A 23,367-nucleotide genomic window follows, 5' to 3' on the forward strand; every position below is an offset into this window, starting at 1 on the left:
TGCAGTATCAACCACGTACCACATCAGCACAAGGGCGACAGCCACTGGTTGCCAACAAACGCAAGCCTGAAGGCTTCTTATTCCTCGAGTCCCATGTACGAAAGGAACCCTTAGTAAAACACTGGTCTCGCAGTCTCATCCGCCCTCCCCGACCGTCTCTCCGTCGCAACATCATGATGACCTACAATCACTCTCGTGGGGTCCACACCACCGGTCGACACTCGCTGTCTGAAGGGGACGCTCCGTACTCTGCACCTTTGGACCTTAGGTTCTTCGAGGCTGCTTCACCGCCAGAGGTGCCACCGTTTCCAGAAAACCCCCATCCACTTCTACAATTCTCCGAAAGGGCTGGCCAGAACTCGACCCAATCCTCTTCTCCTTGGAACGGCCAGGCAAACTACTTCTCATCACAAGACCTTGGAACATCTCCTGCTCTTGATCGCGTACAATACCTTCCACCCGACTCCTCGCCCTCCCAGCCTTGGTTATCCTCTCCCAGCAGCGTTCGCAACAGCCCCTTTGAGACGAACGCTCTTTACGACCCGTCCACTCCTAGAGATACAGGCCTACTGTCACCGATGACAGATTTTGACTTGGCATACCCAGGAGAGAATCATCCGGCCCATTCCTCGTTCGCAGGCCTTGACTGTTCGTCACGGGCGCAGGATGAACCTACCGAGATTCCCTACATTTACCAGACATATCCAGACACTGAGCTCGGATGCCCCTTTGATCTCAACATGCACGGTGGGGGTTACTGTGACCCAGTTCCGACTGCTCTGAATACCATAATGGATGACTCTGGGGTTGATTCACCGGTTTCGGAAGTTACCTCGACGATGGCCAATGTTCCCAACGACTATACAGTGAAAGAAGAAGAGGATATTCCCTCCCAGTACAGGTCAGTGCAACGCCGGAGCGGGCGAAAGGGGACCACGTCTACCAGGCGTGGCTCTGGTGTCAACCGTGTTGAAAAGCCACGAGGGGATCGTGGCCATCCGAACCGACTGCAAAAGCATCTTCCTACACGAGCAAACGCAAACCTGTCTTGCGGGCAGTGTGATGCCAGCTTCAAGGACGAGGGCGCTCTTGACAAGCACGTCAGAAGCAAGCATACCCGCCCCTTTATCTGCGTCTTCCACTACGCAGGGTGCGACAAGACCTTTGCGGCCAAGAACGAGTGGAAACGCCACGTCTCGTCGCAGCACCTCTACTTGGAATACTACCTCTGCGACTACAAGCAGTGCGCGGTCGCCAAGCCTGCTTTGAGTAAGCATCGCTTCAGCTCTACGCCAAAGCTGGGGGCCATCTTCAACCGCAAGGACCTCTACACCCAGCACGCCCGGCGCATGCACCAGCCGGACAGCAGGGGGAAGAAGCCGGAGCAACAATGGGGGAGGCAGCTCGAGGCAATGCAGAAGAGAGCCCTGCAAAAACGCTGCGAGCTCCCCCGGGAGATGTTCTGCCCCGTTTCCAACTGCCGCCAGCAGTTCCTCGGCGAGAAGGCCTGGGACGATAGGATGGAGCATGTTGCTCACCACCTCGAGCGCGCGGCCGCCGGCGAGGAGCATCCAGTTTCTTTTGGTGGCGTCAACGACCCGACCCTCACGAATTGGGCGGAGAGCCCCGGTGTCGATGTGGTCATTCGTGACGCTGGGGGCTGGAGGCTCAACTACCCGGAGAAAGGGGCCGGCAAAGGTCATCATCACGGTAGCCTGCATAACACCCTCGAGCAAGATGCTGAAGGTGACGAATTCTAAAACGACGTGTCTCCAGCCCGGGGTCACTGGCATCCTGGGCTGCGCTGCAGCGCCAGACCATTCTCTGTTTCTTCTTGTATCGGGCGTGCTAGATGATGCCATTTCGTGGTTTCCATTTGTCGGCCAATTTTCCTTGTGTATTTGGTATGATGAAAATAGCTACTAGTTTCTTATTCGAAAAATCTGATACGAATACCATGGGACAGATTATTCAAAAGGGGGTGGATTCAGCGCATTTTGGGACGAGACACACATATCACATTTGATATCTACATAGCGCAGGACAGACAGCAGGAGGGATACCCATTACGACGCCTACGACTCAGCTTTCATCAATAATAGATCATCTTGTTTTTTGCCGCCTGCTTCTCTTGAAACTCCCCCCAAAACCTGCACCTACCTGTACGCAAATATAGAATCACCCACCGTCGCCGTCGCCGTCAGCGCCTATCGCCTAACGCCGATGGTACTAAAATACAGTCCAATGTCTTCTTCAGCCCTGTCATGGCAGTCCCCCCTCCCTCCTCCCTCCTCCTCCTCAATGGTCGAATGCAACCCAACCACGCCCCCAACCGCTAGCTCCCAAACCTCGCGGCAAACATCACCAATCACCTCCAGCGCGTCAGCACCGCCCGACCTGCGCCCCAATTCGTCCCCTCCCGCCATCGACGGGAGCCAGCCCTCCCTTCTCCACTCCCGCTCCTCCCTTCCCCTCCAGTTTCACTACCGAACGCTCTTGCAGGCTTTCAAAGAGGAAATAGATCAAGTAGTGTGTGGTGGGAGGTAGATGGGGTGTGTATGTATCTCTGCGGTTTCTCCACAATGGCAGTCGAGTGAGGCGGGCAACGCAACTCTGCGATGGATCAGGCATGGATCCCCCTGACGGATGAGCCAGGAATGTCTCGGACTGGCTCGCCGTCTCATGTACAGGTAGAGTAGACTTGTACCTACGGAGTAGTAGTATTACTAACAGTAGCGTCGGCATCTCGTAGGGCTGACCGCTGCGCCGTGAGTTGTGAGTGTGACGCAGCCGTATCACATCGACTCGATCGTCAACTCGTCATTTGGCCTACCCCAAGTTTCCCGTCATTGTTCTAGAAAACACCCGCTCTCACACCGGTAAGCCTGTCGCGGGGCTCGGTCCTGCTTCTGCCAATCAAGAGCACTTAATCATCGACACCTGTCAGAAGTATAAAAAGGTATGCATGTTTGCGATTTCTTTGTTACACGTGCCTATCACTGGTCTGCACTCTCCCCGGTCACACTCACCTACTCGTACTACTTCCCCTTCCACAGGATCCTAGACCAACATTGTTTGAAAAAGAAACAAGAATGAACAAACCAGACAGTAAAGATAAAAAGGGACACAAAGTGACAGCCATAGTAGTAGATGCAGTATGGACGGAGCACACCCAAGTGACAGCACTATACCCACATTCGACCACAAGCCCATTTCAATCGTCATGTATGTATACACGAGTCCCGTTGGCCCTATTGAAAAGCTGATAGTGGCTAGGAAGCGCTTTGAACATTTCAAGCCGAGACAATTTCCGGTCCGGTCAGCCTCGCTCGCAGCACACGATGACTCTTCATATTGATGCCTTGCACATATCGCTGGTACTAGGCACCCCAGGAAAACAGAGCTCAGGAGATGACTGCGGCCTCAGACTTGGTTACACTTTCAGACTTTGATTTAGACGCAGCATTACGCTGGCTTCGTCGCTGCTGTCGCAACTTGCATTCCATAGCATAGCCCGGTTCGTTGGCTTTTCGCCACTCAATCCATGCCTCATACTCTTGCTGCTTTCTCGGATCTGGTACTCGTGGTTTTGGGATCGGACCAGGGCACGATGATGGAGTGTGGTTCCCAGCCGGAGGCACCGACGCATTGGTCCCGGCCTTTGCCATAAGATCCGGGGGGGGGAATCATTCCTGCACCTGGAAGAGGAATATACCCCGTGTTCGTAACGTTGTTTGGAACCTCTGACCCCCAGTTGCCGCCATTTACCATAGAGGTGGGGAGAGACGTTGCAGTGGGAAGGGCAAAATTTGAAAAAGGCGCGAACTGTCCCGGGCTCCAAGTTGCCGCAGGGTAGGTAAGGTTTGCAGGGAACATAGTATTCAACTCGAAATAAGGGTTCGTACTGTTGTACGGGACGCCCACTGCTGGCGGTGGCACGAAAGGGGCGTGGTATCCAGGCATCAAGGGAGGAATGTGATTGTAAGATGGGGGTGCGTCGGCACCTGGGGCGTCTAGTCTTGTACTGACGCCTGGTTTGGAAAATAGATCCTCGATTTGAATCCGACGGAAGTTTTGATAGTCATCGCTGTCTCCTGCTGGTTGTGTCTTGCCGGCAAATGAGAGGAACTCCCTCGCTCGAGGGTTGAACCCGTCATTCGAGGATTTGTAGCCTGGTCCGGTACTGTCAGTGTTGCAGTTGGACGGCAGAGAACCGTATCCTGAATCGCTGGACCGATTCCCATTATCTCTTTGCCTTAATGTATTCGGTTTGTTAGCTTCGGTGAGCCTCTGGTCTGTCCCTAGCTTCCCTGGATGCCTCTTGTCTCCATGCCACTCAGTGTGCTTTGAAACGGGTTCAGAGAGACTGATGGGACGAGTTGATTTCTTTGTTAGCTTGTTGAGTAGTCGTTGATATGCGAGGTCGGTCTCTGTCCCGTCAGAGGTTTTATGAAACTGCCTTTTCTCATTGGAGATCTTGTTCGCGTTATGCTGTGGTTTGCTGGCGTCGCCTTCGTTTCGAAGACCGCCCGCATTAGGAGGAGCGGATTCCTTCAGGGCACCATCTGTATATTTGTCGGCCGCCGATGGCAATTTGTGCGGACCAGCCACAGTTTGCAGGTGAGCTAGGTGTTGAAATGACGGTTTTGTCCTATGTGGAGTCTTCCCTACGGCCCCGAGAGCAGCAACAAATTGCTCGCTCTGCTCATCCTTTCCAGTTTTTGATCCCAAGGCCCTTGGTTTCAAGCAGTTGCTGGGAGCATGTCGAATTTCAAGCAAATCTGTTGCAGAATAACTGTCTCCATCCTGCGGGTTTCCCACAGGGCGGACTTCTATCAGACTGAATGGCCACACATCGTTAAGGTCCTTGTGTCCCAAGAGTTTGCAGTACCCAAGAGCTGGAAAATTTTGAGGGATGTTCTGACTATCCAGAGTGCGCTTGGCTGACTGCTTAAACCTGGACCGCTGGCCGCTGTCGTCATTGCCAGAGGGGGCAAAGCTTATCCTATCCATGAAATCACACAACTCTAGATATTCCGAGTTTGTATTGTCGCTGGAGCTCTTTGAGACTGATTTGCGCTCTGATCTGCGATCGTTGGGGGTTAGGTGTGAGCCCAGGGACTCTGGCGGTGCAGACTCCGAGTCGGTCTGGCCACGCATGCGCCAGTTGGGATTTTTCATTGCCTCAAGAAACTTGGAGCAGACGTGAGACTCGTCGGTGTTTCGCGTGGAGTGATTGTCTAGCTGTAATTCTGCCAGAGTTGTCCTGTTGCTGTCGGCGGCACTGCTCTGTTGCTGGGATCGTCTCGACCTGGACCTCGAGGCTACCGCGGAGGAAGACACTGGGTCCTAATCAATAAACGAAGGAGGCAAGGACCCCAAAGTTTACCTACTGGTGACTCTATTGCGTTAAAGCCAAATAAAAGAAAAGAAGCAAACGAGGGAGCAATAAGTTGAGCGAAGGCAAGCCTACGCAAGGCAATCCCGTAAACGTGGAAGAGCCCACCGCGATGGAGCAGACAAGACCAAGCTCAGGCCTACGCTCAACTCCAATGCCCTCGAAAAGGACGAGAAGAGTAACTGTGATTTGGACAGTGCGAGAAATGTGAGGCGAAAGTGACGCTGCAAGTCAACATCAACAACCTGTCGACCGCTAGCAGGTGGAAAGATCGCTGGAGGAAACGCTTCAAGGCTGTCTGGAGATGTCTTAAGTCTGCGCGAGAGTCTCTAGCACAATGAGTCCAAAATGAAAAATCAGTGCCAGAGATGAAAGTGAAAGCAGCAGTAGAGGCGAGGGAAAGGGGTGGAGATGGTTGAGGTCGGGTGAGGAGCGCTTCAACAACAAGTACAGACGCCGAGAGCTTCCTTCCCAATATCCCAGAGGTCCACGCAGAACTGGGTCTCGCTTTTAGGGGAAGGCAGGTGCCTCGCAGATTTGTACTAAAAAGTTATTCCATAGGTAGGTGCTCACCGAGGGGTCCTTCCTGCCTACAACCTACTTGGTAAGCCAGACAAGACGTAGGGAAGCTGCAATGTCGAACGGTGCAAAAGTCGTAGCTGTCGCATCGTGGAGAAGTCCGCTAAACGGGGGAAAAAACAAAAAGGCATTCTTTAAATATCGCTCCAGTTGCAAGTACAGACAAATATGACGAACAATAGTACCTGGCAATACAGACGGGCGCTGAGCACTAATCATCAATCATGATCCCCCCCTCGAGATCCCGTGCAGGCAATCTACCCCTGGTACGCCTGCCCTGCCATGTAGGCAGAGAATGCCCTCTGACTCTTAAGTTAGCACACTATCCAAGACTAGAGATGGTCAATCCGGAGGAAAACTTACCGCGTTCCTCGTCTGGATAAATACGGTTCCCGGACCGCTGAACTTGCAAACCAGCCCTTCCGCTGAGGCAATGCCAGAGATGATACCGCCAGAAGCCACCCGCTCCATGACATACTTGCAGTTCCACGCAATAAGATGGCCGTTGTCGACAATGTACTTCTCGCCCTCGATCAGCTAGAAAAGAGTTAGTCGTCACTTTGTTTGGGGTCGCCTGCAGGCCCGGGACGCAGACTCACATCTTTACGAATAATGGCACCAAAGCTGGTAAGCCAAAGCAGGCCCTTCCCGCTAATCTTGTGTACCCACAGTCCTTCGCCACTAAACATGGCCTTGCCCAGGCCCTGGCGCTTGTAGTCCTTGACAATGCCCTGAGTCGATGCCAGGTACGCGTCCTGGCCCACGGACCACTGCTCATTACCCGTCAGCCGGATGCTAGTGATGTCGCCCAGCATAAAGGGGGCCAGGAGAAGCTCCCCGGGTCCGATGAAGGTGGACGTGGCAATCTCGCCGCCGGCAATCATCTTCTTCATACTGAACTTGATGGAGCCCTTCAGGGTCACAGTGGGAGACATGGCGATCATGGCACCGGGCTTGGCCTCCATGGGGCAGCCGACGGCCAACTGGATGGTGAGGATGGTGTTACAGTCGCGGTGGCTGATGCGGTAGCTGCCGCCGTTAAAGGTGCCGACGTCGTCGCATGCGGCACCGGCGCCAACAAAATGCTCGGCCGGGGGCGCGCCGGAGAGCAAGTTGCCAGGATGGCTCGTGTTGAGGGACGGCTGGCTCGGTTGGGCGGCTGGGGCAGGTGGTGCCGACTCTGCTGGTTGTTGCTTTTGGCTCTGCTTCTCGGCCGGGTAGGCGGCCTCCGGGTTGGGGAAGGGAGGCGGGGGATCATACTGCTGTTGCTGCTGGGAGGCGGTAGAGGCAGGCCGCAGGGGGATGCTGGATTGCGAATGTTGCTTTTGATGGTGTTGTGTAGGAGAAGGTCCCGGAGGCGTGGGGTACTGAGGCTGGCCGGGCTGCCTCAATGACGGAGACGGTGTGTGTTGCGGAGGGGGAGGATATTGCCCTCCTGGGGCTGGGGGTGAGGCTTGGCCTGGGGGAGGGGGATACTGGCTGGTCTGACTGGGAGTTGCCTGCTGTGGAGGCGGATGGTAGCTGGTATTTGCGGCCGGCGAGCCTTGGTTCGGGGGGGGCGGGGGATAAAACTGGGCGCGGTTCGCGGGAGGTGAGGTCGGAGGCGGCGCATACTGCGGCTGAGAATATTGCGGCTGGGCATACTGCGTTTGCTGCTGTTGAGGCGGGGGAGGATAGGCTACAGGTGGTCAACTCTCAGCTGCTCGGTGGTGTCGCGATGGGACCTTCGTACCTTGGCTGCCTGCGCCAGGCGGAGCTGGGGGGAGAGCTATCAGTGGGGAAGAGCACTGGCGGATAGGAGGGACTCACGAGGAAACTGCTGCCGTGACGACATTCTGCCGGCGTTGAGAGCTCTGAGAGTATGGGATTGGGCCCCGGAGAGGCTCTAGATGGGCGAGGCGGGTGAGGATTGAAGTCCAAGTTGGAGCAGCACAGATAATGCGGGAGAATCCAAGGTGGTGCTCGACTGCTCGGTGAAGCCAAGACCCCTGGAGAACCAACTCCACTGAGCTGAAGCCCCCGCACCCCGCGTTGGCGTCGCAATTGGGCGGTTTGCGTTATCTCTCCAATTGCCACCGTACAAAGTACCCAGGACTCGGCGGGGGAGAAGGTGGTCTTACTCTTGCAGAGAAGACACATTCTGTGTGTCTAGAATTCAGTTGACTCAAGCTTAAAAATAGGCCTAGCAACCAAGTCCCCCAGGAACTGAGGCCAGAAACACACCGTCCGAAACCCAACGGCTTTTACCCACTGCCTACCTACCTTGCGGTCCTTACCCACTGTTCTAGGGAGGCTTCTAGCCGCCGTTGTGGGGCCGTCGGGTTCCGGGCGCTTAGCCTCTTCAACTCTTGGGCCTTGGCTCTCTGGCTGCCTCGTTCAAGTCGCCACTGCTAACCTGTAGACAGGTACTCCGTACCAACACGGAGTACAGGCACCCGTTGGTTGGTCCTCCATCATCGATTCATCGTTGACGAATGTCCTATTTGAGCCAATTGCAGCCGATTAGTCAAAAAAAAATCGGTTTGAAATCCCGATGGATCCCTCAACTGTGAATGTTAACGCCGAGCAGGTTGTCATCGGGTGATTTGGCCTTGTCGAAACGCACAGGTTATCATGATGACATGGCGACAGACAAGAGACGACCAACCAGACAGACCGAACGCAATTGCAATTTGCTTTCTTCGCTTGAATACGACCAGACTGTCAGATGCTGACATGCGGCTGTTGACATTTTCTCCGAATGCAAGGTTGCACGATCCAAAGCACCCTTTTGATGTTTTCTGAGCTTGGGGGCTTGTGATCAATCATATCTTTATGAGTCCTCTGCGCCCCCCTTGGACTTCCAGCTGACCCCAGAGCATGCGCACAACGATGGAACAAGGTACGTATACCGTGTTATACGGTAACCGTATGTCTGGTCCGTACGAGTACTCGTAACAAGCCCTCCATACTACGACGTAGGTTGCACTGCCAGCCTCCTTTGACACTAAGCGTCACATCGAGCCTCGTCAGCGGTAACCAGCGCCCCGCCGCAAGTCTGCCGCCCGTCCATGTGCTGCCCAAAGTATCGGCGCCATTGATGAGGGTGGGGGGTGTCTTTGGTGAGCTTTCGGCCCGGGGAGCTTATTACTGATCAGCAGTTCAGCACCACCTGCCCAGTTGATTCCAGCCGCTGTGTTGCCTGTGGTGCCCGTGGCCCTGGGTTGCCAAGGTGCCTGTGCTAAGGACCGTCGGATCGCCGGCGGATTTCAGATCCAAGTTGCTAGAGCGATCCACCAGGCCCACGATATCCACCACTTCCCGTCACAAGCGCCTGCTTTAAGTTTATGTACGACGTACCATTTACGAATATTAATACCTAGTTCTTTTATTGGTACTAGTAGCAGCATGAAATTACTATACACGGACGTACCATATGAGGAAGTCGTTGCGGGAAAGCAGAGCCTGGGAAACGGAAAGATGATGAGCACCCAAGTTTGATGATCGGCTGCCTTGCCTGCCGCCGTCTCAGCCCTCAACAGACAATGTGCGCGCACTACACCAAGATTGTGCAACGTTATTCGTAATACCACCATCCATGAAGAAGCCAAAAAAAAAAAAAAGAAAGAAAATACACAGACGAAAAAAAACTGACGATCATCCCAGCCCTCGGTGAGCTGAGGCTTGCAGTAGCCGCATGAGGAAAAAGTCAAGGACCTGTCAAACAAAGGCACGTTTAATTATTTGCAATGGACCCCAGCCCCGGGCCCCATTGCATGGGGCTTCTGTGGGGCAGAGTCGCGGGAATACGAACACAAATACTCCGTCGTCTGTCTGTATATGTGCATACTACTCCGTACCTTTGGTGAACATGGCAGCATAACTGCTCCGTAAGGTGTTCGTACTGCTTACAGAGCACCATGACAGTCCCATAACGGTCTCCTTCTGGGAAATCCCAGGGCTGGGGGACATCTGCGGAGTGCAGGCACACTACTGCCCTCCCCGAGTCCCTGACTCAGGACGGCCCCTCAACAAAGGTCCTCCCATTCATATGTGATCCGGAGAGCTGGAATGGAGGGTGACAGCATCCAAGGACCCGTTGCTTGGCTGTCCAATCATACCTAATACCACTCCAGAACCCGGCGTGCTCACTGCTCACTGCCAGTTCAGTGTCTCATCCCCCGTTCGTCCTCGCTTGTGAACCAATCACCATGAGACGACCCAACAGCCTGGATGGACATTTCCCGTCTCGTCACCGCGCAGGAGCGGCCACCAGAGAGCCAGAGACCAGTAGCGAGACCAGCAGAGCGACCACCAGAGAGACCAGCCGTTTATAGCGCTGAATGCACTGGCTCACTGGCTGTGCTGAACCCCGTGAGCCAACAAGCCAAGTCCTCTCAAGACACACGAGTCACACGACGCCGCCTGGAAGACACAATGCCTCGTCATGGGCCGCCCGCTAATCCCACCACCATGCCTGCAGGCTAACAAACTGTTTGCCCGCCTCCCCCGAATCCCCGGTTTAGCATACCTGGATTTGTTCCAACTTGTCCCGCCCCGGTTGCCTGCTCTTGCAGCTAAAACGCCGCCGCCTTCGACGCCCAACAGCCTATCTCACCTTACTCGTAAAACACAACCAAGGTACGTACTTTGGACTCTCTTTAACCTTGACGTGTTCATTGACCTGTGCCGTGTCCAGTCCTCCCACGTTGGTACGTAGCACATACCTAGTGCCGAGTACTGCCTTATGTAGTATATGGCGTCCCATGGCCTAGTCCACCCTGCCTCGTCCTCCTCTCCTCCCCCTTCTCCTCCTCCTCCTCCTCCACATCTCGCCATCTAGCCATCCGGATCCTTTTTTGGCCTGGCCTCTCTCCCATGCGTCTCCCACCCTCAAGTCGTCGACGACCAGCAAATTCCTAGTGCACGGATACGGCCAGCCCGTGCCTCCACTTGCTGGAGGCGCCATGTGCGAACCGAGCATGACCACCGAGGTTACCACCTGCCAAAAGTCACTGTCCATGGACGATGGAATCTCCACGCAATCCACCGTAGCCTCACGTCCATCCACTCCCGAACAGCTCCCCTTCACCGAAGACGACTCCCGCTGCTCCATCTCAGAATCATCTAAGCAGGCATTCATCCAACACGCCCGGGAGCAAAGACTGCACTCGCGCCGACATCGCCACCTGCAGCACCACGACCAGCAACACGGGCATTCTCACCCGCCAGTCAAGGCACTGGCTAGCGGATCAAATTGGAAAGGCCCAAGGCGACAAGAGATAACCCCGAGTCTCGAGGCAGATCAGCCCGCTGACCTGGTTGCGCCATGCTCGCCACCTATCATCCACGACGACGCCATCCAGGGGCCTCCTACGGTCCCAGATATCATCACAACTGATATTGAGAGCAGATCTCCGGGTGGGAGGCCACTGTGCACCCCAGAGTCATCGATATTCCCGTCCAGAGAACAACCCCAACTTAGGTCCTCTACACAAGAGACACTGCCGGAACCAACTTGGGAGTCTGGCCCGCTTGAACCGGATGACGATAAACCTCTGGAACAGTACGTTGGGGACAGCCTCGAAGTTGACCGAGATGCACTAGGCACTCCAGAGCTGCCGTTGGGACCCTCTACTGTTGGCCATAATGAGACTCTTGAGGATGAAGGGTTCTTTGACGGCCCCGGCTCCCCCAGGCTGGGAGGCATCCTCGATGGGGCCATACAATCTCTCGGGGCTCACCACGTAGATGGGTTGCTACGATTCGGAAGATCTTTCCACGGCATCCCAAACGGGTCTCCTGTTGTGCGTAATGTGCCCCGAATGCGACGGAGGTGGAAGAACAAAAAACGACGTCGCACGGCCGCCGAAACTGGCCAAGAAGCCACTACTGATGAACACGCCGTCGCTGCTGGCAATGTACAGCAATGACTCAAGGTATACGACTCGAGCCTCTCTTGAAAGATGCCGTTGACGAGTGAGGGCTACATCAACTTGGGCGATATCAGAGCAAGAGACACAGGATTGGAGGGAATTGAGTCGTTTGTTTATGGGCGAGCTAGCACGCTTATGTATCCTGGGGTTAGGGAGTCTTGACTCGAAATTTGTGCTGAGGCGTTCGATGAGAAGAAAAAAGAGATGGTTATACCCCGTTGGCGTTTTAAGGTTATGAGCCAAATGAAACGGCATGCCTCACAGAGGCGCCTTGTATTATTGAACAGAGCTGATATACCATGATGATGGGCACCGCGGAGTGTGTTTTCCATATATGCCGAAACGGCCAATCTATGTGTTTGCCTGTTCGATCGTGACCTCCATGGTAGACTTATCTTGTGATCTGTGGGCGACATGACTGATAATTAGACGAGCAAGGGGTAGTAGAGGTAAGTATTGTGAGAATCGAGGACGATGACATCCGGAGATTGGGCGTCTTCTATCTGTGGCCGATGTCGCTCCGAGTCGCGAACACTGTGGGTGACAACACAAATTGTTGGCGGTTCGACTAGGATAGCATTACCCCTCGCCAGCAAGGGGCCGTATATGCCTAGACAAAGTAACGACTATTAGCTATCACACTGAGGTTGGCTCATCTTAGCCGAGGAGGGACTGGCCGTAAGCGACGCAAGCGCCGAGCCGCTGAGGTCGAGGGATAGGTGACCAGGTTGGCTCGTGTCAGGGTAGATCCGAGCAGTCGGGACGATCCTACAGGTCACCCAGCCTGTAATACTATAGCCAAGGTGTGATCCGCGCCGAACAGGACCTGCCAGGGCCTAGGGACTTGCAAATCTATTTCTCATGACTTGTCTTTTCTGGTGAGGGGGGATTCTGGTCCCCCGCTATGACACTGCGGGCCGGGGGACGGTTGCGGCCGAACCTGGCCATCATCATCATCACTGCTGCAGGACCCAACGTAGGGCCCAACGGGTCAAACGTTGGTAGGATCGGTCGGCTCCTCAATGTGTCATGGGGCCGCCTCTTCGCACTCTTGCGAGCAGGCCGATTCCGGGGCGAAGCGACGGGGCTGATCAGAGGGCTGATCGGTGGGATTACTCATGAAGACGGAGATGAGGGCCGTCCGGGAGGCCCCGCGTCGACAAGGTGCGGCTCGAGCTCAGCATGAAGGTTCTGGGGCCCGTGTAGATGATGGGTGCATGCGTATACGTGCGTACGGCATTGCACACTGCAGGTATGTAGGCAATCTGCGGTCGGCCGATCGCCCCTGCGTCTGACGGCTTGGCTTAAACTCTCTTTGTTTGGATGCTGGTTGTCTCGACAATAATAGGGCATATCAGACATTTGTCGCTGAGACACGGGATGAATTGGAAATCTGAGTTCCGGAGGCGGACACCAAGGTACGAGTACGAGCATTGGGGGGGACTGGCGAAAGCGCTCATCAAAGTGTCTCGGGGAGTCGGACTTTCCTGCCCTGGCAACCAGCGAAACTGAGGATTGGGGCATCTGGTTTGGCTAGGAAGAGATGTTGGCTCGCTCTTGCCAAATGTCTCCAGAGAGCGCATTACCAAGCACGCGGTTGGCAAGAGTAGTCGGTGGGACAGGACCAATACCTTCCGAGTTGGGGAAGGAAGACCGGAGATTCGGAAGACTGGAAAAGGGTGAAATGGAAGGCGATAGACTGAAGCACCTAAGGTAGATAGGCCTACGAGTACGAGTACTAGCTGGATGGGACAATGGCCCGTGCCCCATGGAGCTTGACTTGGTCGCGACCAACACTTCCCAGTTCTATCACTCCATCACTCCCGGCCCATCACCACGACAATCACCCTAACCCTACCAGGTACCGATCAATGATTGGTGAAAAAATCTCGCTGCATGAGATGATCGAAATTCGACGACTGGAGGCTTGGAGCACGTTACTTCGTACGAGTGCAACAAGGGTTATTGCTGCATCATGAGGTCGCCGTCTACAAGTACGAATACCTGCCCTCGCCCTAGGGAAGACTCTATATTCCCCATTGTCCGTGTCCCAAGCGTCCAGGCAACGGACTCCGATGGTCACAAATGCGCCGGTCCAACTCAGAATGCGAACCTATTTATGGTCACTCAGGAACAGAGAGTGTCCATCGTGACTGGACAAACAGACAATATCCATATCTATCCCTGGGCATTCCCGAGGCTGAGCCGCTCTATTGGGGCCAACCAGAGTCGCCAAGTTTACAAACAGCCATCAAACGGCTCTTGCTCGTTTCACATTGGCGCATCTCGGCCGTGATAGTGTTCTGCCGCTCCTCCACGCAGGCGGCTTTTGGTCGCATTAGCTCACCGAATCCCCTGTGCGCACTACTAATGTGGCAGCGGGCCGCCGATACTTACTGGGTTGAAGCGAACCAACAGCCCAACACCATGACACCAACAGGTCCCTTGGAGGCTTGGACGCTCGCCCAGAAGACCCCGCGTTGGCCATATCACCAACGACAGAAGACGTCTGGCCACCTGTTGGTGTTGTTCATCGTCATCGCTTGGCCATGCATGCCTCCCGCGGCCAAACGGCGTTTGTGCCTCTCCTCGGCTTGAGCAGGGATGGTTCGAGGCCGTTTGCCGCCATCCTCCCTCCTCTGGACCCATTTCACGTAGCAAATATAGTTTTTTTTCAACTTGCCATTGGCCAAAATAATGCTTCATGGCATTCTGCGTTGGTTCTTCCTTATAATAAACGCCGGCATGGCAAAAAGGCCGATGAACCAGAATCGTGAGCGCACGAGGGGCCCCGGAACAAACATTAAGGCATCACATGGATCTCGAGGGCGCCGGTTCCGACTCTCTCCTATAATGGAATACTAGAAATCTCCATTCATCACTCATTTGTCTGTTCTCTCACACATCCAGGCACTCAACACGGGTTCTGGCTGCCAAAAACCCACCCCATCGATACACACTGGAATGCGCACGCATGCATCCAAGTTCCTCACATTCCTTGAAGCCCTGGTACACCGCATACCTTACACCAGCCTATCTGGCCCGTTGCTGTTACTACCCGCATTTCATCTCATCGCAGAGGTGCGACAAAGATTCAAGATGGCTTCCTCGTCTTGTTTTGTTGACTCTGACGGGGGGCTTTTCCACTTACACTGCCCGGACCCTTCCGAGCAACGAGGTCCTCCTCCTGGACACCATCATCACCCTCATCTTGCCAATTCATACTCTGCTCTTGGGAAAAGCTACTCTTCTTTGGGCTTTGAGAGCTCTTGGGCGCTTAGCAAGAACCAACCCGCCACGCCGCGCAACATGGCCTTCTGGACTATGCCATACAGGGCAGAGGCCTCGGACCGCGACCACAGCTTCTTCTGGCAAGATGTCGATGGGGTGGCTGCAGATGACTCCAACGACTTCTTCGGGCAGTTTGTCGATTTCGACGATCCTGCAACAGCACAACCAAACCCATCTATGACCAGCGCTTCTGAGGGCATCTCGGCAAGCCAAGCTGTACCCCGACTACCAGAGTCTCTGCTGCTGGAGCATGCACCCGAGAGCATCGTCAGTTCATCCACAGCGGATGAGTTCGACTTTCTCTCCTCAAGCTCCAATATCGGTCCATCATCGTCTCTTGGCCAAGATGTAAACCCCGGAAACTTGGCTGCCACCAGCGGGCAAGCAACTGGCGGCCTTGGCCACCAGCAGCTTGATCATAACGGCCGTGGTTCCATCTCTGACACAGATCTTCCCCGTGTCGAAGGCATTTCTCTAAGTTCTCCGAGTAAGAGCAGGCACGATACAATCGTCTCGCAACCAGCATCCCCAGTACGCCCAAATACAACTCGAAGGGCAACCAACAGGATTGTTGAAGCCGTACAATCCACGTTCCGCAAGGCAACAACTCGTCGCAAGCCAAGGAAGCCTCTTCCTGAAACCCGACCTGGATCTCCCACAGGCGACGAAGCGCCCCTCAAGGCCCCGAGGCAACGACCTCGTGGTGGTGGCCGCGGCGCAAACAATAAGAATCCCCCAGCGCGGCCACAAGCGCAGCAAAGCTTCGGCAGCAGCAGCGGAAGCTTCATCCATGGTGCCTGCGAGGATCCGTTCAACGAGGTCCCGCCTCTGCCACCGCCTTCTGCTCTGCGTTACTTTCAGCAGGATGGTGTCAGCCCACCCATGGTGTCGCCTGCTATCAAGAGCGAGCCTGGCTCGTTTCATGCCGACCACACCACGTCGCAGATTCCCTCAGATGTTTCGTGGGAGCATCAGCCGCATCCTTCCTCTCTCCCCGGATCTTCTGGGCAATGGACCAGCTCTGATATGATGACGCCTGCTAATAGTGGCTGGTGGGACTACAACATGTTGACCCAGAACGGGGAGTTTGTCGACCAGAAGAATGCAGATTTCAATATGGCCACACATTCTCAGCAAGCTCAACTCCCATACGAGTATCAGCATAGAATCCCCGACACCGCCACTACAGGTCTCATGATTCAGATGCCACAGCCACGTCAGGCTCACCCTTCAGTCGTCCATGACTTTAACATGAACGCCCAGGGGCAACTTCCTCCGCCGCCTCCTCCACCGCACCCAGCATCCGAGAGGCAGCATCGGCCACCGCGGGCTCCGTCATCCGGAGCGAGGCACATATCGTGCTCTCCCGTCCGCAAGCCCCGCGCTCCCTCTGCTTCTCCGACTCGAACTACACCGACAGCAACACAGAAACGACACAGCTCTGGAGGCTCTATCTCCTCCTCACGCAGCGCGTCTGGGCGTCTTCCGGGAAGCATGCCCGGGACTCCCTGCAATGTACGTAAGCGCCGCTCACGCGAACCCAGCGGTGGGAGTGCGAATGGGGGCATGGAAGCTGGCTTTGTCAACTTCACTCCCAACGATGGCGGCATGCTCATGACTGGCGTGGCCCCGAGTGGCAGCTCCAAGACCAAGGCCCGCCGAGAGAAGGAGGCACTTGATCGGCGGAGGAAGCTCAGCGAGGCAGCACTCAAGGCCGTTGCGGCGGCTGGCGGCGACGTCGAGACACTGATGCAGCAAGGTTTTACGTTCTAACAGTCTAAAGCCCAGCTATTTTCCTTTTGTTTCTTGGCTAGTGTTTTAAGTCTTATGTACGGAAGGTGCTTCGGGGGAACACGGGATATTTTCAACCTGGCGCTTTGCAATATTTTCTTTCATTTTCTCTTGATCTTCTGGGATATCAAAAGTGTATCACAAGGCTTGTTCTAGGCGGCTCCTTTTCTGCTGTACTACTACATAGGCGGGCGACTCCAGGGGTAGAAGGCAAAGGCAAAGTGAACTTGTAATAACGGGGTAGCACTAGCATTCTCTTCTTTAGATATATCCTCTTGCGAATGTCATTCTGTAGAGTTATTTAGCATGTATTGGCCTTATTCCTTCAACCACTACCTTAGTTTGCTATACGTATGAATATGTTGCTACAGTGGCTCATCGCTATCGACCGAAACCAGTCACTCCACCACGACGCCCAACTCGTTATCGCAACTGTTTCGAAACACCGCCCTGAACAAACACCTTTTCAAGCACCAAGGCGACATCCATACGGAAATAGGCTCCCAGCCACCCTCGAATTTCCGTTTTCGCGCCTGAAGTACCCGCGAGTCAGAAGAGCCCAAACTCGGTGAGCATCTTCGCCTCTTCCGGAGAGAGCCTTGTTGCTTGCCACAGCCCACCCTGCCAAGACACTGCCGAAACCGTCCCTCCTCCACTGGTCAGACAAACGCTCGCGAGCAGCAGCAACACTAACAAAAACAACAGCAACAACACGTTACCCTCACGCCATTTTTCGAGCTGCCCTTGCCACAAGCGCAAGCGCAAGCGCAAGCGCCGATGGTGGGGGGCGGGAGGATCCTGAGCTTCCGCGGGACGTGGGCAGACCAACAGCCAACCGTGGGGTTGGTTGGGTGAGGCTGGCCCGTGGCCTCGTTGTTGACGACCTTCTTCACGGCCTTCTCGGCCATCTGGACGGGCCTTCACCAAGAGCCTTCTCGCCGGCCTTCCCGAGAGAACTTTGCCCTGGCAGTGCTCTCGTGCCGTGTTTCCGCCCCCAAGGGGTCACCCAGTCTGGAGGCCGCATGAGAAGGGGCCGACAGGAAACTAGGAACCGAAATGTATGCGATCTAACGAGATTGAACATGATTTTACGTTGTTATTTAGAACTCTCGCGCGCATCCTCCCCGTCCGTACCACCACTACTACCCACTACCCTAGTTAGATCTCAGCCAGGCCACGGAGACGGCTCATCCAGTCCAGCTGACGACAGAAAATAAAATCCTTGAACGGAGAAAGGACCGAGGTGCAAAAAAAAGCGGAAAAAGAGAAGAAGAAAAAACACCGCACAAAGTTTACCTGTTCCTCCCTATGCGTCCCACTGCTGATATAAAGATTTGTATATATATACACATGGTAAATGCTCGTCCAGAGCATCAAATCTTGTTCGTTTCAAAACCAACGCCAGTTGTCATCGCAGACGCCGCCGTCATGCTCGGCCCAAAAACATAAAGAGGAAGAGTGCAGGTGCCCTGGGTATAAAGTTCCGGAGCGGAAGACAAAAATCGAGAGTTCGGCGGCGCATTGTACGTGGCCAAAACGGGGCGAAGTGGTATTATAGCCGTGGGAACCTTGCAACACAGGTACGATTGCCGAAAAGGGGCGGCCGGGCTAAACCCACGACGAAAATATCTCTATCAAAGTCGTCGATATGACCGCTTCTTAAGAACCACAACCGTTGGTCAAGGTAGTCGTGAGTAAAATGTCATGAAGAGCCACGATCATTTAGTGGTCATAGCCGGCACCACGCTGCCAGGGACTGTCGCAATTATTAGCTTTCAGGTTGGTTGTGGCCACAGCAAGTGTAGTCCTACCTAGGGCCGTTTTGGTTCTGGGGGCGGAATCCAGGGCTAGCGTTGTTTTGCGCCCGGTTCTGGCCGAGCGATGACCCCGATCGATTGTACGGGCTTGGTGACGCGGAGCGGAAGGGGCTCTCTGGTCGGTTTGCGGGGAACAGCGGCATCGAAGGGTTTATGGGAGACCTCGGCACTGTGGCTGGCATATTATCCATGTGAGACGGGTCGGTGCGCCGACGCAGATCGTTCGAGGACAACGACTCATTGTCGTCGTCGAGATCGAGATGAGACTTGTAGCCTGCCTTGTCGCCTCGTGCGGTGGCAGCCAGAGCATCGAGCTCAGTCGTGGCGTTGAGCTGAGTCTGAGACCTCATAAAGGACGCACGGTCATCGGCCATGACATGGTACCGCGCATCGGGGTTCTTGCGGAAGAAGATGACGGTGGTGGAGATGATGACCATGAGTAGCAGGATCAGGGAGAAGACGGCGTTGAGAAGGAAGAGAACCACACCAACAACACCAACTATAATCTCAGGAGCACCAAAGACGTTGGTGAAGATCAGAAGGAAGATGGCGTTCAAGAAATTGACGACGCAGATGGCAATGTTGAACGAGTTGGTGCTCTTGTCCATCCAAGGACGCAGCACGGACGCAGCGATCAGCATGCCAGCCTCGATGATGATCAGGCCCACCGCCTGGGCAATACCACTCTTCTGACCCAGGGCTAAGAACATACCCTTGATGAGGGTGTAAATCAGGACCGGAACAATGTAGTAGTAGGCAGAGGCCCGGAATTGAATGTAGAGGAAGCCCCACTTGTTGAGTGCCTGAGGGTCCGAGAAGAGGATGTACGCAGGGTTGCGGTGCATGGCAACGGATCGGCGGGCGATGCTGATGACCTTCCAAGAGCCCCAGCCCAGGGTGGCCGCCATGCCGAAGAAGAAGAAGACGCCAAGGACAATCTCTGCGGGAGAGTCGACCTGGGTGAACTCCCACAGGCAGAGAATTGTCATCTGCGGAAAACCAATGAGAGTGCAGCGGAAGAGGATGCCCTTGAGGACGGTGATCCACCCATTGCGGAAGTCGAGGAATTTCTCGCTGGACATCCACTTTTTCTTAGCCGCGAGTTCGCAGAGGCCCTTGAAAGCAGCAACTCCCAAGATGGTGAAGACAACGAAGAGCATGAAGAAGGTGAGTCCGGTCATGAACAAGTTGGTGGTTTCGATGCCAGTCATGAAAGCAACACGCTGGATACCGTAAACAAGGAAGCTGCCGTTGCTCAGCTCAATGTTGCTACGCTTCGTGACTGCCGACACTGCGCGGGGCATCATGAGCAGACTGCGCTTGAAAACATCGACGCCAGACTCAATCAGGCTTCTCTTCTCGATCTGGACAGACTGGGTCGTCATGGTGTCAAAGATGGTCGCGGGCTTGCCGCCGGTGGCACGCTGGTACCAGGTGAAGATGTCTTGCATGAATGAGGCCTTAATGATGCCCATGGACCACTGGAAATTCTGAGTCCACGCTCGGACGACGGGCGGGAGGGGGACGGCTGTCAGGCCGACGATTGCCTGAGCCTGGAAATATCCAAAGAGAGCGAGCGAGTTGGCAGCAATGTGGGAGGCAGCGTTAGAGTGGCCCAGGCCAGAAATGAGGGCGGAAGAAACCAGAGCCAGGCCAGCGATGATAGCAGTCGCCCACTTGACGCCTACCAGGTCCACCGTCTTGGTGTTGGAGAAGTCGGCCTCGAGACAAGCCACACTCTCGCCGGTCTCGGTCAAGTTGACGTGGACCCTGACCTTGGCATCTAGATCAGGAATGGTGTAGGCGATTCCGGGGATCTTCTTGTTGGCGTCACTAGGAACGGGGACGGGGAACTCTAGCTGGGTGTTACCGGTCATCATCGGGCAGAGACCTTGGAGCTCAGTTTTGCAGGGATCGATCTGGGTGTGGACCAGCTTGAGGCCATAGGTGGTGATTTCAACGTCGAAAATGACCTTTCCCTTAACGGAGGACGTGGCAGACATTTTGAGGTCGGCACTGTTGTTGCCGGGGGTGTAGGCAACGTTGAAGACGCTGGCCGAGAAACTGGAGTCCTTCTGGCACGAGCTGAGTGACTTGGAAGTGAGCATTCGCTCCCCGGAGACGAGCGATGACATCGCCGCCATCGCGGCGAGTAAAAGCGGTGACCCGAATGGCGACCGCATCTTGGCTACAATTGAGCTCAATACTCTGTGTGATCGGAGCGGTGCTGTTCACGTCTTGATTGCTGGAAAATCAAATGCTTGTCGTCCAGCGAAGGGTAAGTGACACGACGCCACGGCTGTTGTTCGAACGAGAGCGAGCGAGCGAGCGAGCGACGGAGCGGGCGGGCGGACGATCGACAACTGAAATAGCCGCACAAGGGGTGCGGTGTCGTGGTCGTCGGGAGGCAGCGGGAGCGAAGATGCCAGATGTGTTTTGTGGTAGAAATGTGCGCCGCGTCGGGGTTAAAAAACGGGAAATAGAGTTGAGTTCAGGAGGCACCCGGATGATGGATCGGAGACGGCGGCACTTGGTCGAAGCAAGGTTTGGGGGTGAGGAGAAGAGTAATGGCTGGCGGCCGTCGAAAGGATACCAACAAAGCGAGAGGAATGCCGCCACAAAGGAAGGGGCTGAATTGGTGAGGCAAGAAACGGGCGGCGAGGAAGCGAAGAAGGCAGGAAGAAGCCTGAGACGAAGTGAGAAGAGAGAAAATAACTAGGTATTGAACGAAGGGAATGCGACACAACAGGACGCTCTCGTGACGGGACGAGGGGGACGGTACCACGGACGAGACTGATTGCTGGGACCGCGGGAGACAGAGTTGAGTTTGGGTGGCAGGATTCTTTGAATGGATGGGAGGGCGAGGCCGCGAGGCCGCGAGGACGGGGGGGGCGGCTGTGTGGATGAGGATGGACGGATGCGGACAAGCAGGGTCCCCGCTGACGCACGCACTGCCAGGGGTTGGCGCTCCAGAGGGAGAGTCCACTGAGTCCAGTCCACTGAACACGCAACCATCCGCTGGGCCAGCCATGGACCAGTCCACAACTTCACAAGTCCATCAGCGCCCAGATGCAGGAATGCCACCTGTGCCCAGCAAATTGCGCACCCACTCCCAGGTTGCGCTGGGAGCACCCGTCGACACACGAGTCACCGTGTTAGCGCCTCCTGGCAATGCTCCGCGCTGTGTGGGCCTGGAGGCTGTGCAGTACTTAGCGCACAGCTAAGCTTTTGCCTAGTTGCCAAGTACCCATGCTTGGCCTGCCCAACAGCGCGCCATGGTCTCACATTCCCCCTAACAGCGCTACCAGCGCTACCCACCTCTTTGCCCCTGGGACCCCCTGATGGATGTCGTCGGATGGTTCGTGGCGTCCTGCTGTTCCCGCTGCTCGTACATAGTAACTTCGTGTTCCTTCCTAATAAATCACGACGAGGCGGCTTTTAGCCCATCTCAGTCTCGTAAAGCCCTCCCCAGCAAAAGAAGATGGCGCCCATCATACGAAGTGTGCTGACTGTTTCCCTGCTTATTTCCTATCCATAGCTCCTCTCCCTTAAACCCGCCAGACGCCGTGTCTTCCGCCGTACTCGTAGGCGCCCAGCCGGCGCATCCAAGGTAGGTCTCTCCCATGCAGCGCCACCGACGAATGGTGATGCGCGTGCACCTTGGAAGCCAATCAATGGCGCGCAGATGCTTGGCTGGGGGAGACTTTGAAGCGCTGCTGGTCTCGTGCTTCGCAGCTTCCCATCCTCTCGCCGCCACCATTTGCCATAATAATGAATCAATATGGTCATCGGCCCAGTCGGTATCTCCCAGGTCGAGATCCCAGAACTTATTCCGACTGGCTTGGCTCTCACCATGCGGTCCGTGCTGAGACTTGGGCGTATGACGAAATAGGTATTATTTCAAAGGTCAACCGCGTTTCTTAAAGAAGTTGTTGAAGGGCATATATCAATCTTCTTAACTCTCTCGACCGCAGCTGTACCCCAATCCACCTTCGCCACCGCCCAAAGCATCATACTGCCCAGAGCGTGGGCATCCCCCCGATACTCTGGCGCCACTTGGACCAGGTCGATCAGGACGAGCCGGTTGTCTAGTGTAAGAAGCGCGTTTCTGTCGACGATGTCTCCGTGGAGCACCCTAGCAAGCTCCCAGACCGCCGTCATCAGGCCTTGGAAGTGAGTCTCGGTGATGGACAAAGGTGGCAGCGAGCTGGGACCTGCGGCTCCCTCAGGGAAGCGAGGTTAATCCTCTTCCCCATCACCACGATAGCCCATCCAAGGCTTGTATCCTCCGGCCGGCATTTCCAAATTCGTTCCGCCGCAAGGAAACAGGAGATCCGATATCTCGTCAGTCGCGGCATGCTTATGGACTACAGTCAGAATGGGCAGTATCTGAAAGCGCTCCTCTATGGTAGTGCCAGCGCTAGGATCGTCTTTCAACACCTGAAGCAACCGTTCTGTCATCCTGATTTCATGTTCAATCACTCTAAGATCCTCCACAAATTCGATACACTTGAAGACACATTCAAGGCCATCCTAGACGCATCGATCACTCGAGCAGCTTAGGTGAGTCTTCTGC

The 23,367-nt window shown here is 55.1% G+C and overlaps 4 protein-coding genes across 4 annotated transcripts; 2 read left to right on the forward strand and 2 right to left on the reverse strand.

Annotated features, from left to right (window-relative positions):
• Positions 1 to 839: 839 nt before the first annotated feature.
• ACO1O0_002267 (uncharacterized protein) lies at positions 840 to 1,760 on the forward strand (the record flags this gene model as incomplete). The annotated part of the gene is made up of 1 exon (XM_083191739.1): positions 840 to 1,760. The coding sequence occupies one exon, from the start codon at positions 840 to 842 to the stop codon at positions 1,758 to 1,760; it is 921 nt and encodes a 306-aa protein (XP_083052953.1).
• Positions 1,761 to 6,234: 4,474 nt separating this feature from the next.
• ACO1O0_002268 (tryptophan RNA-binding attenuator protein-like domain-containing protein) lies at positions 6,235 to 7,811 on the reverse strand (the record flags this gene model as incomplete). Its single annotated transcript, XM_083191740.1, has 5 exons — positions 6,235 to 6,279; positions 6,341 to 6,514; positions 6,577 to 7,655; positions 7,710 to 7,733; positions 7,787 to 7,811. The coding sequence occupies 5 exons, from the start codon at positions 7,809 to 7,811 to the stop codon at positions 6,235 to 6,237; spliced, it is 1,347 nt and encodes a 448-aa protein (XP_083052954.1).
• A 7,390-nt stretch (positions 7,812 to 15,201) lies between these two features.
• Positions 15,202 to 16,956, forward strand: ACO1O0_002269 (uncharacterized protein; the record flags this gene model as incomplete). The annotated part of the gene is made up of 1 exon (XM_083191741.1): positions 15,202 to 16,956. One exon carries the CDS (start codon positions 15,202 to 15,204, stop codon positions 16,954 to 16,956), a length of 1,755 nt encoding a protein of 584 aa, XP_083052955.1.
• Positions 16,957 to 18,781: 1,825 nt separating this feature from the next.
• Positions 18,782 to 20,935, reverse strand: FLC3 (transient receptor potential ion channel family protein; the record flags this gene model as incomplete). Its single annotated transcript, XM_083191742.1, has 1 exon — positions 18,782 to 20,935. The coding sequence occupies one exon, from the start codon at positions 20,933 to 20,935 to the stop codon at positions 18,782 to 18,784; it is 2,154 nt and encodes a 717-aa protein (XP_083052956.1).
• Positions 20,936 to 23,367: the final 2,432 nt, after the last annotated feature.

The sequence above is a fragment of the Amphichorda felina genome (assembly GCF_050947745.1).
Source record: "Amphichorda felina strain 45539 chromosome Unknown scaffold_2, whole genome shotgun sequence".
Classification (NCBI taxonomy): Eukaryota; Fungi; Ascomycota; class Sordariomycetes; order Hypocreales; family Bionectriaceae; genus Amphichorda; species Amphichorda felina.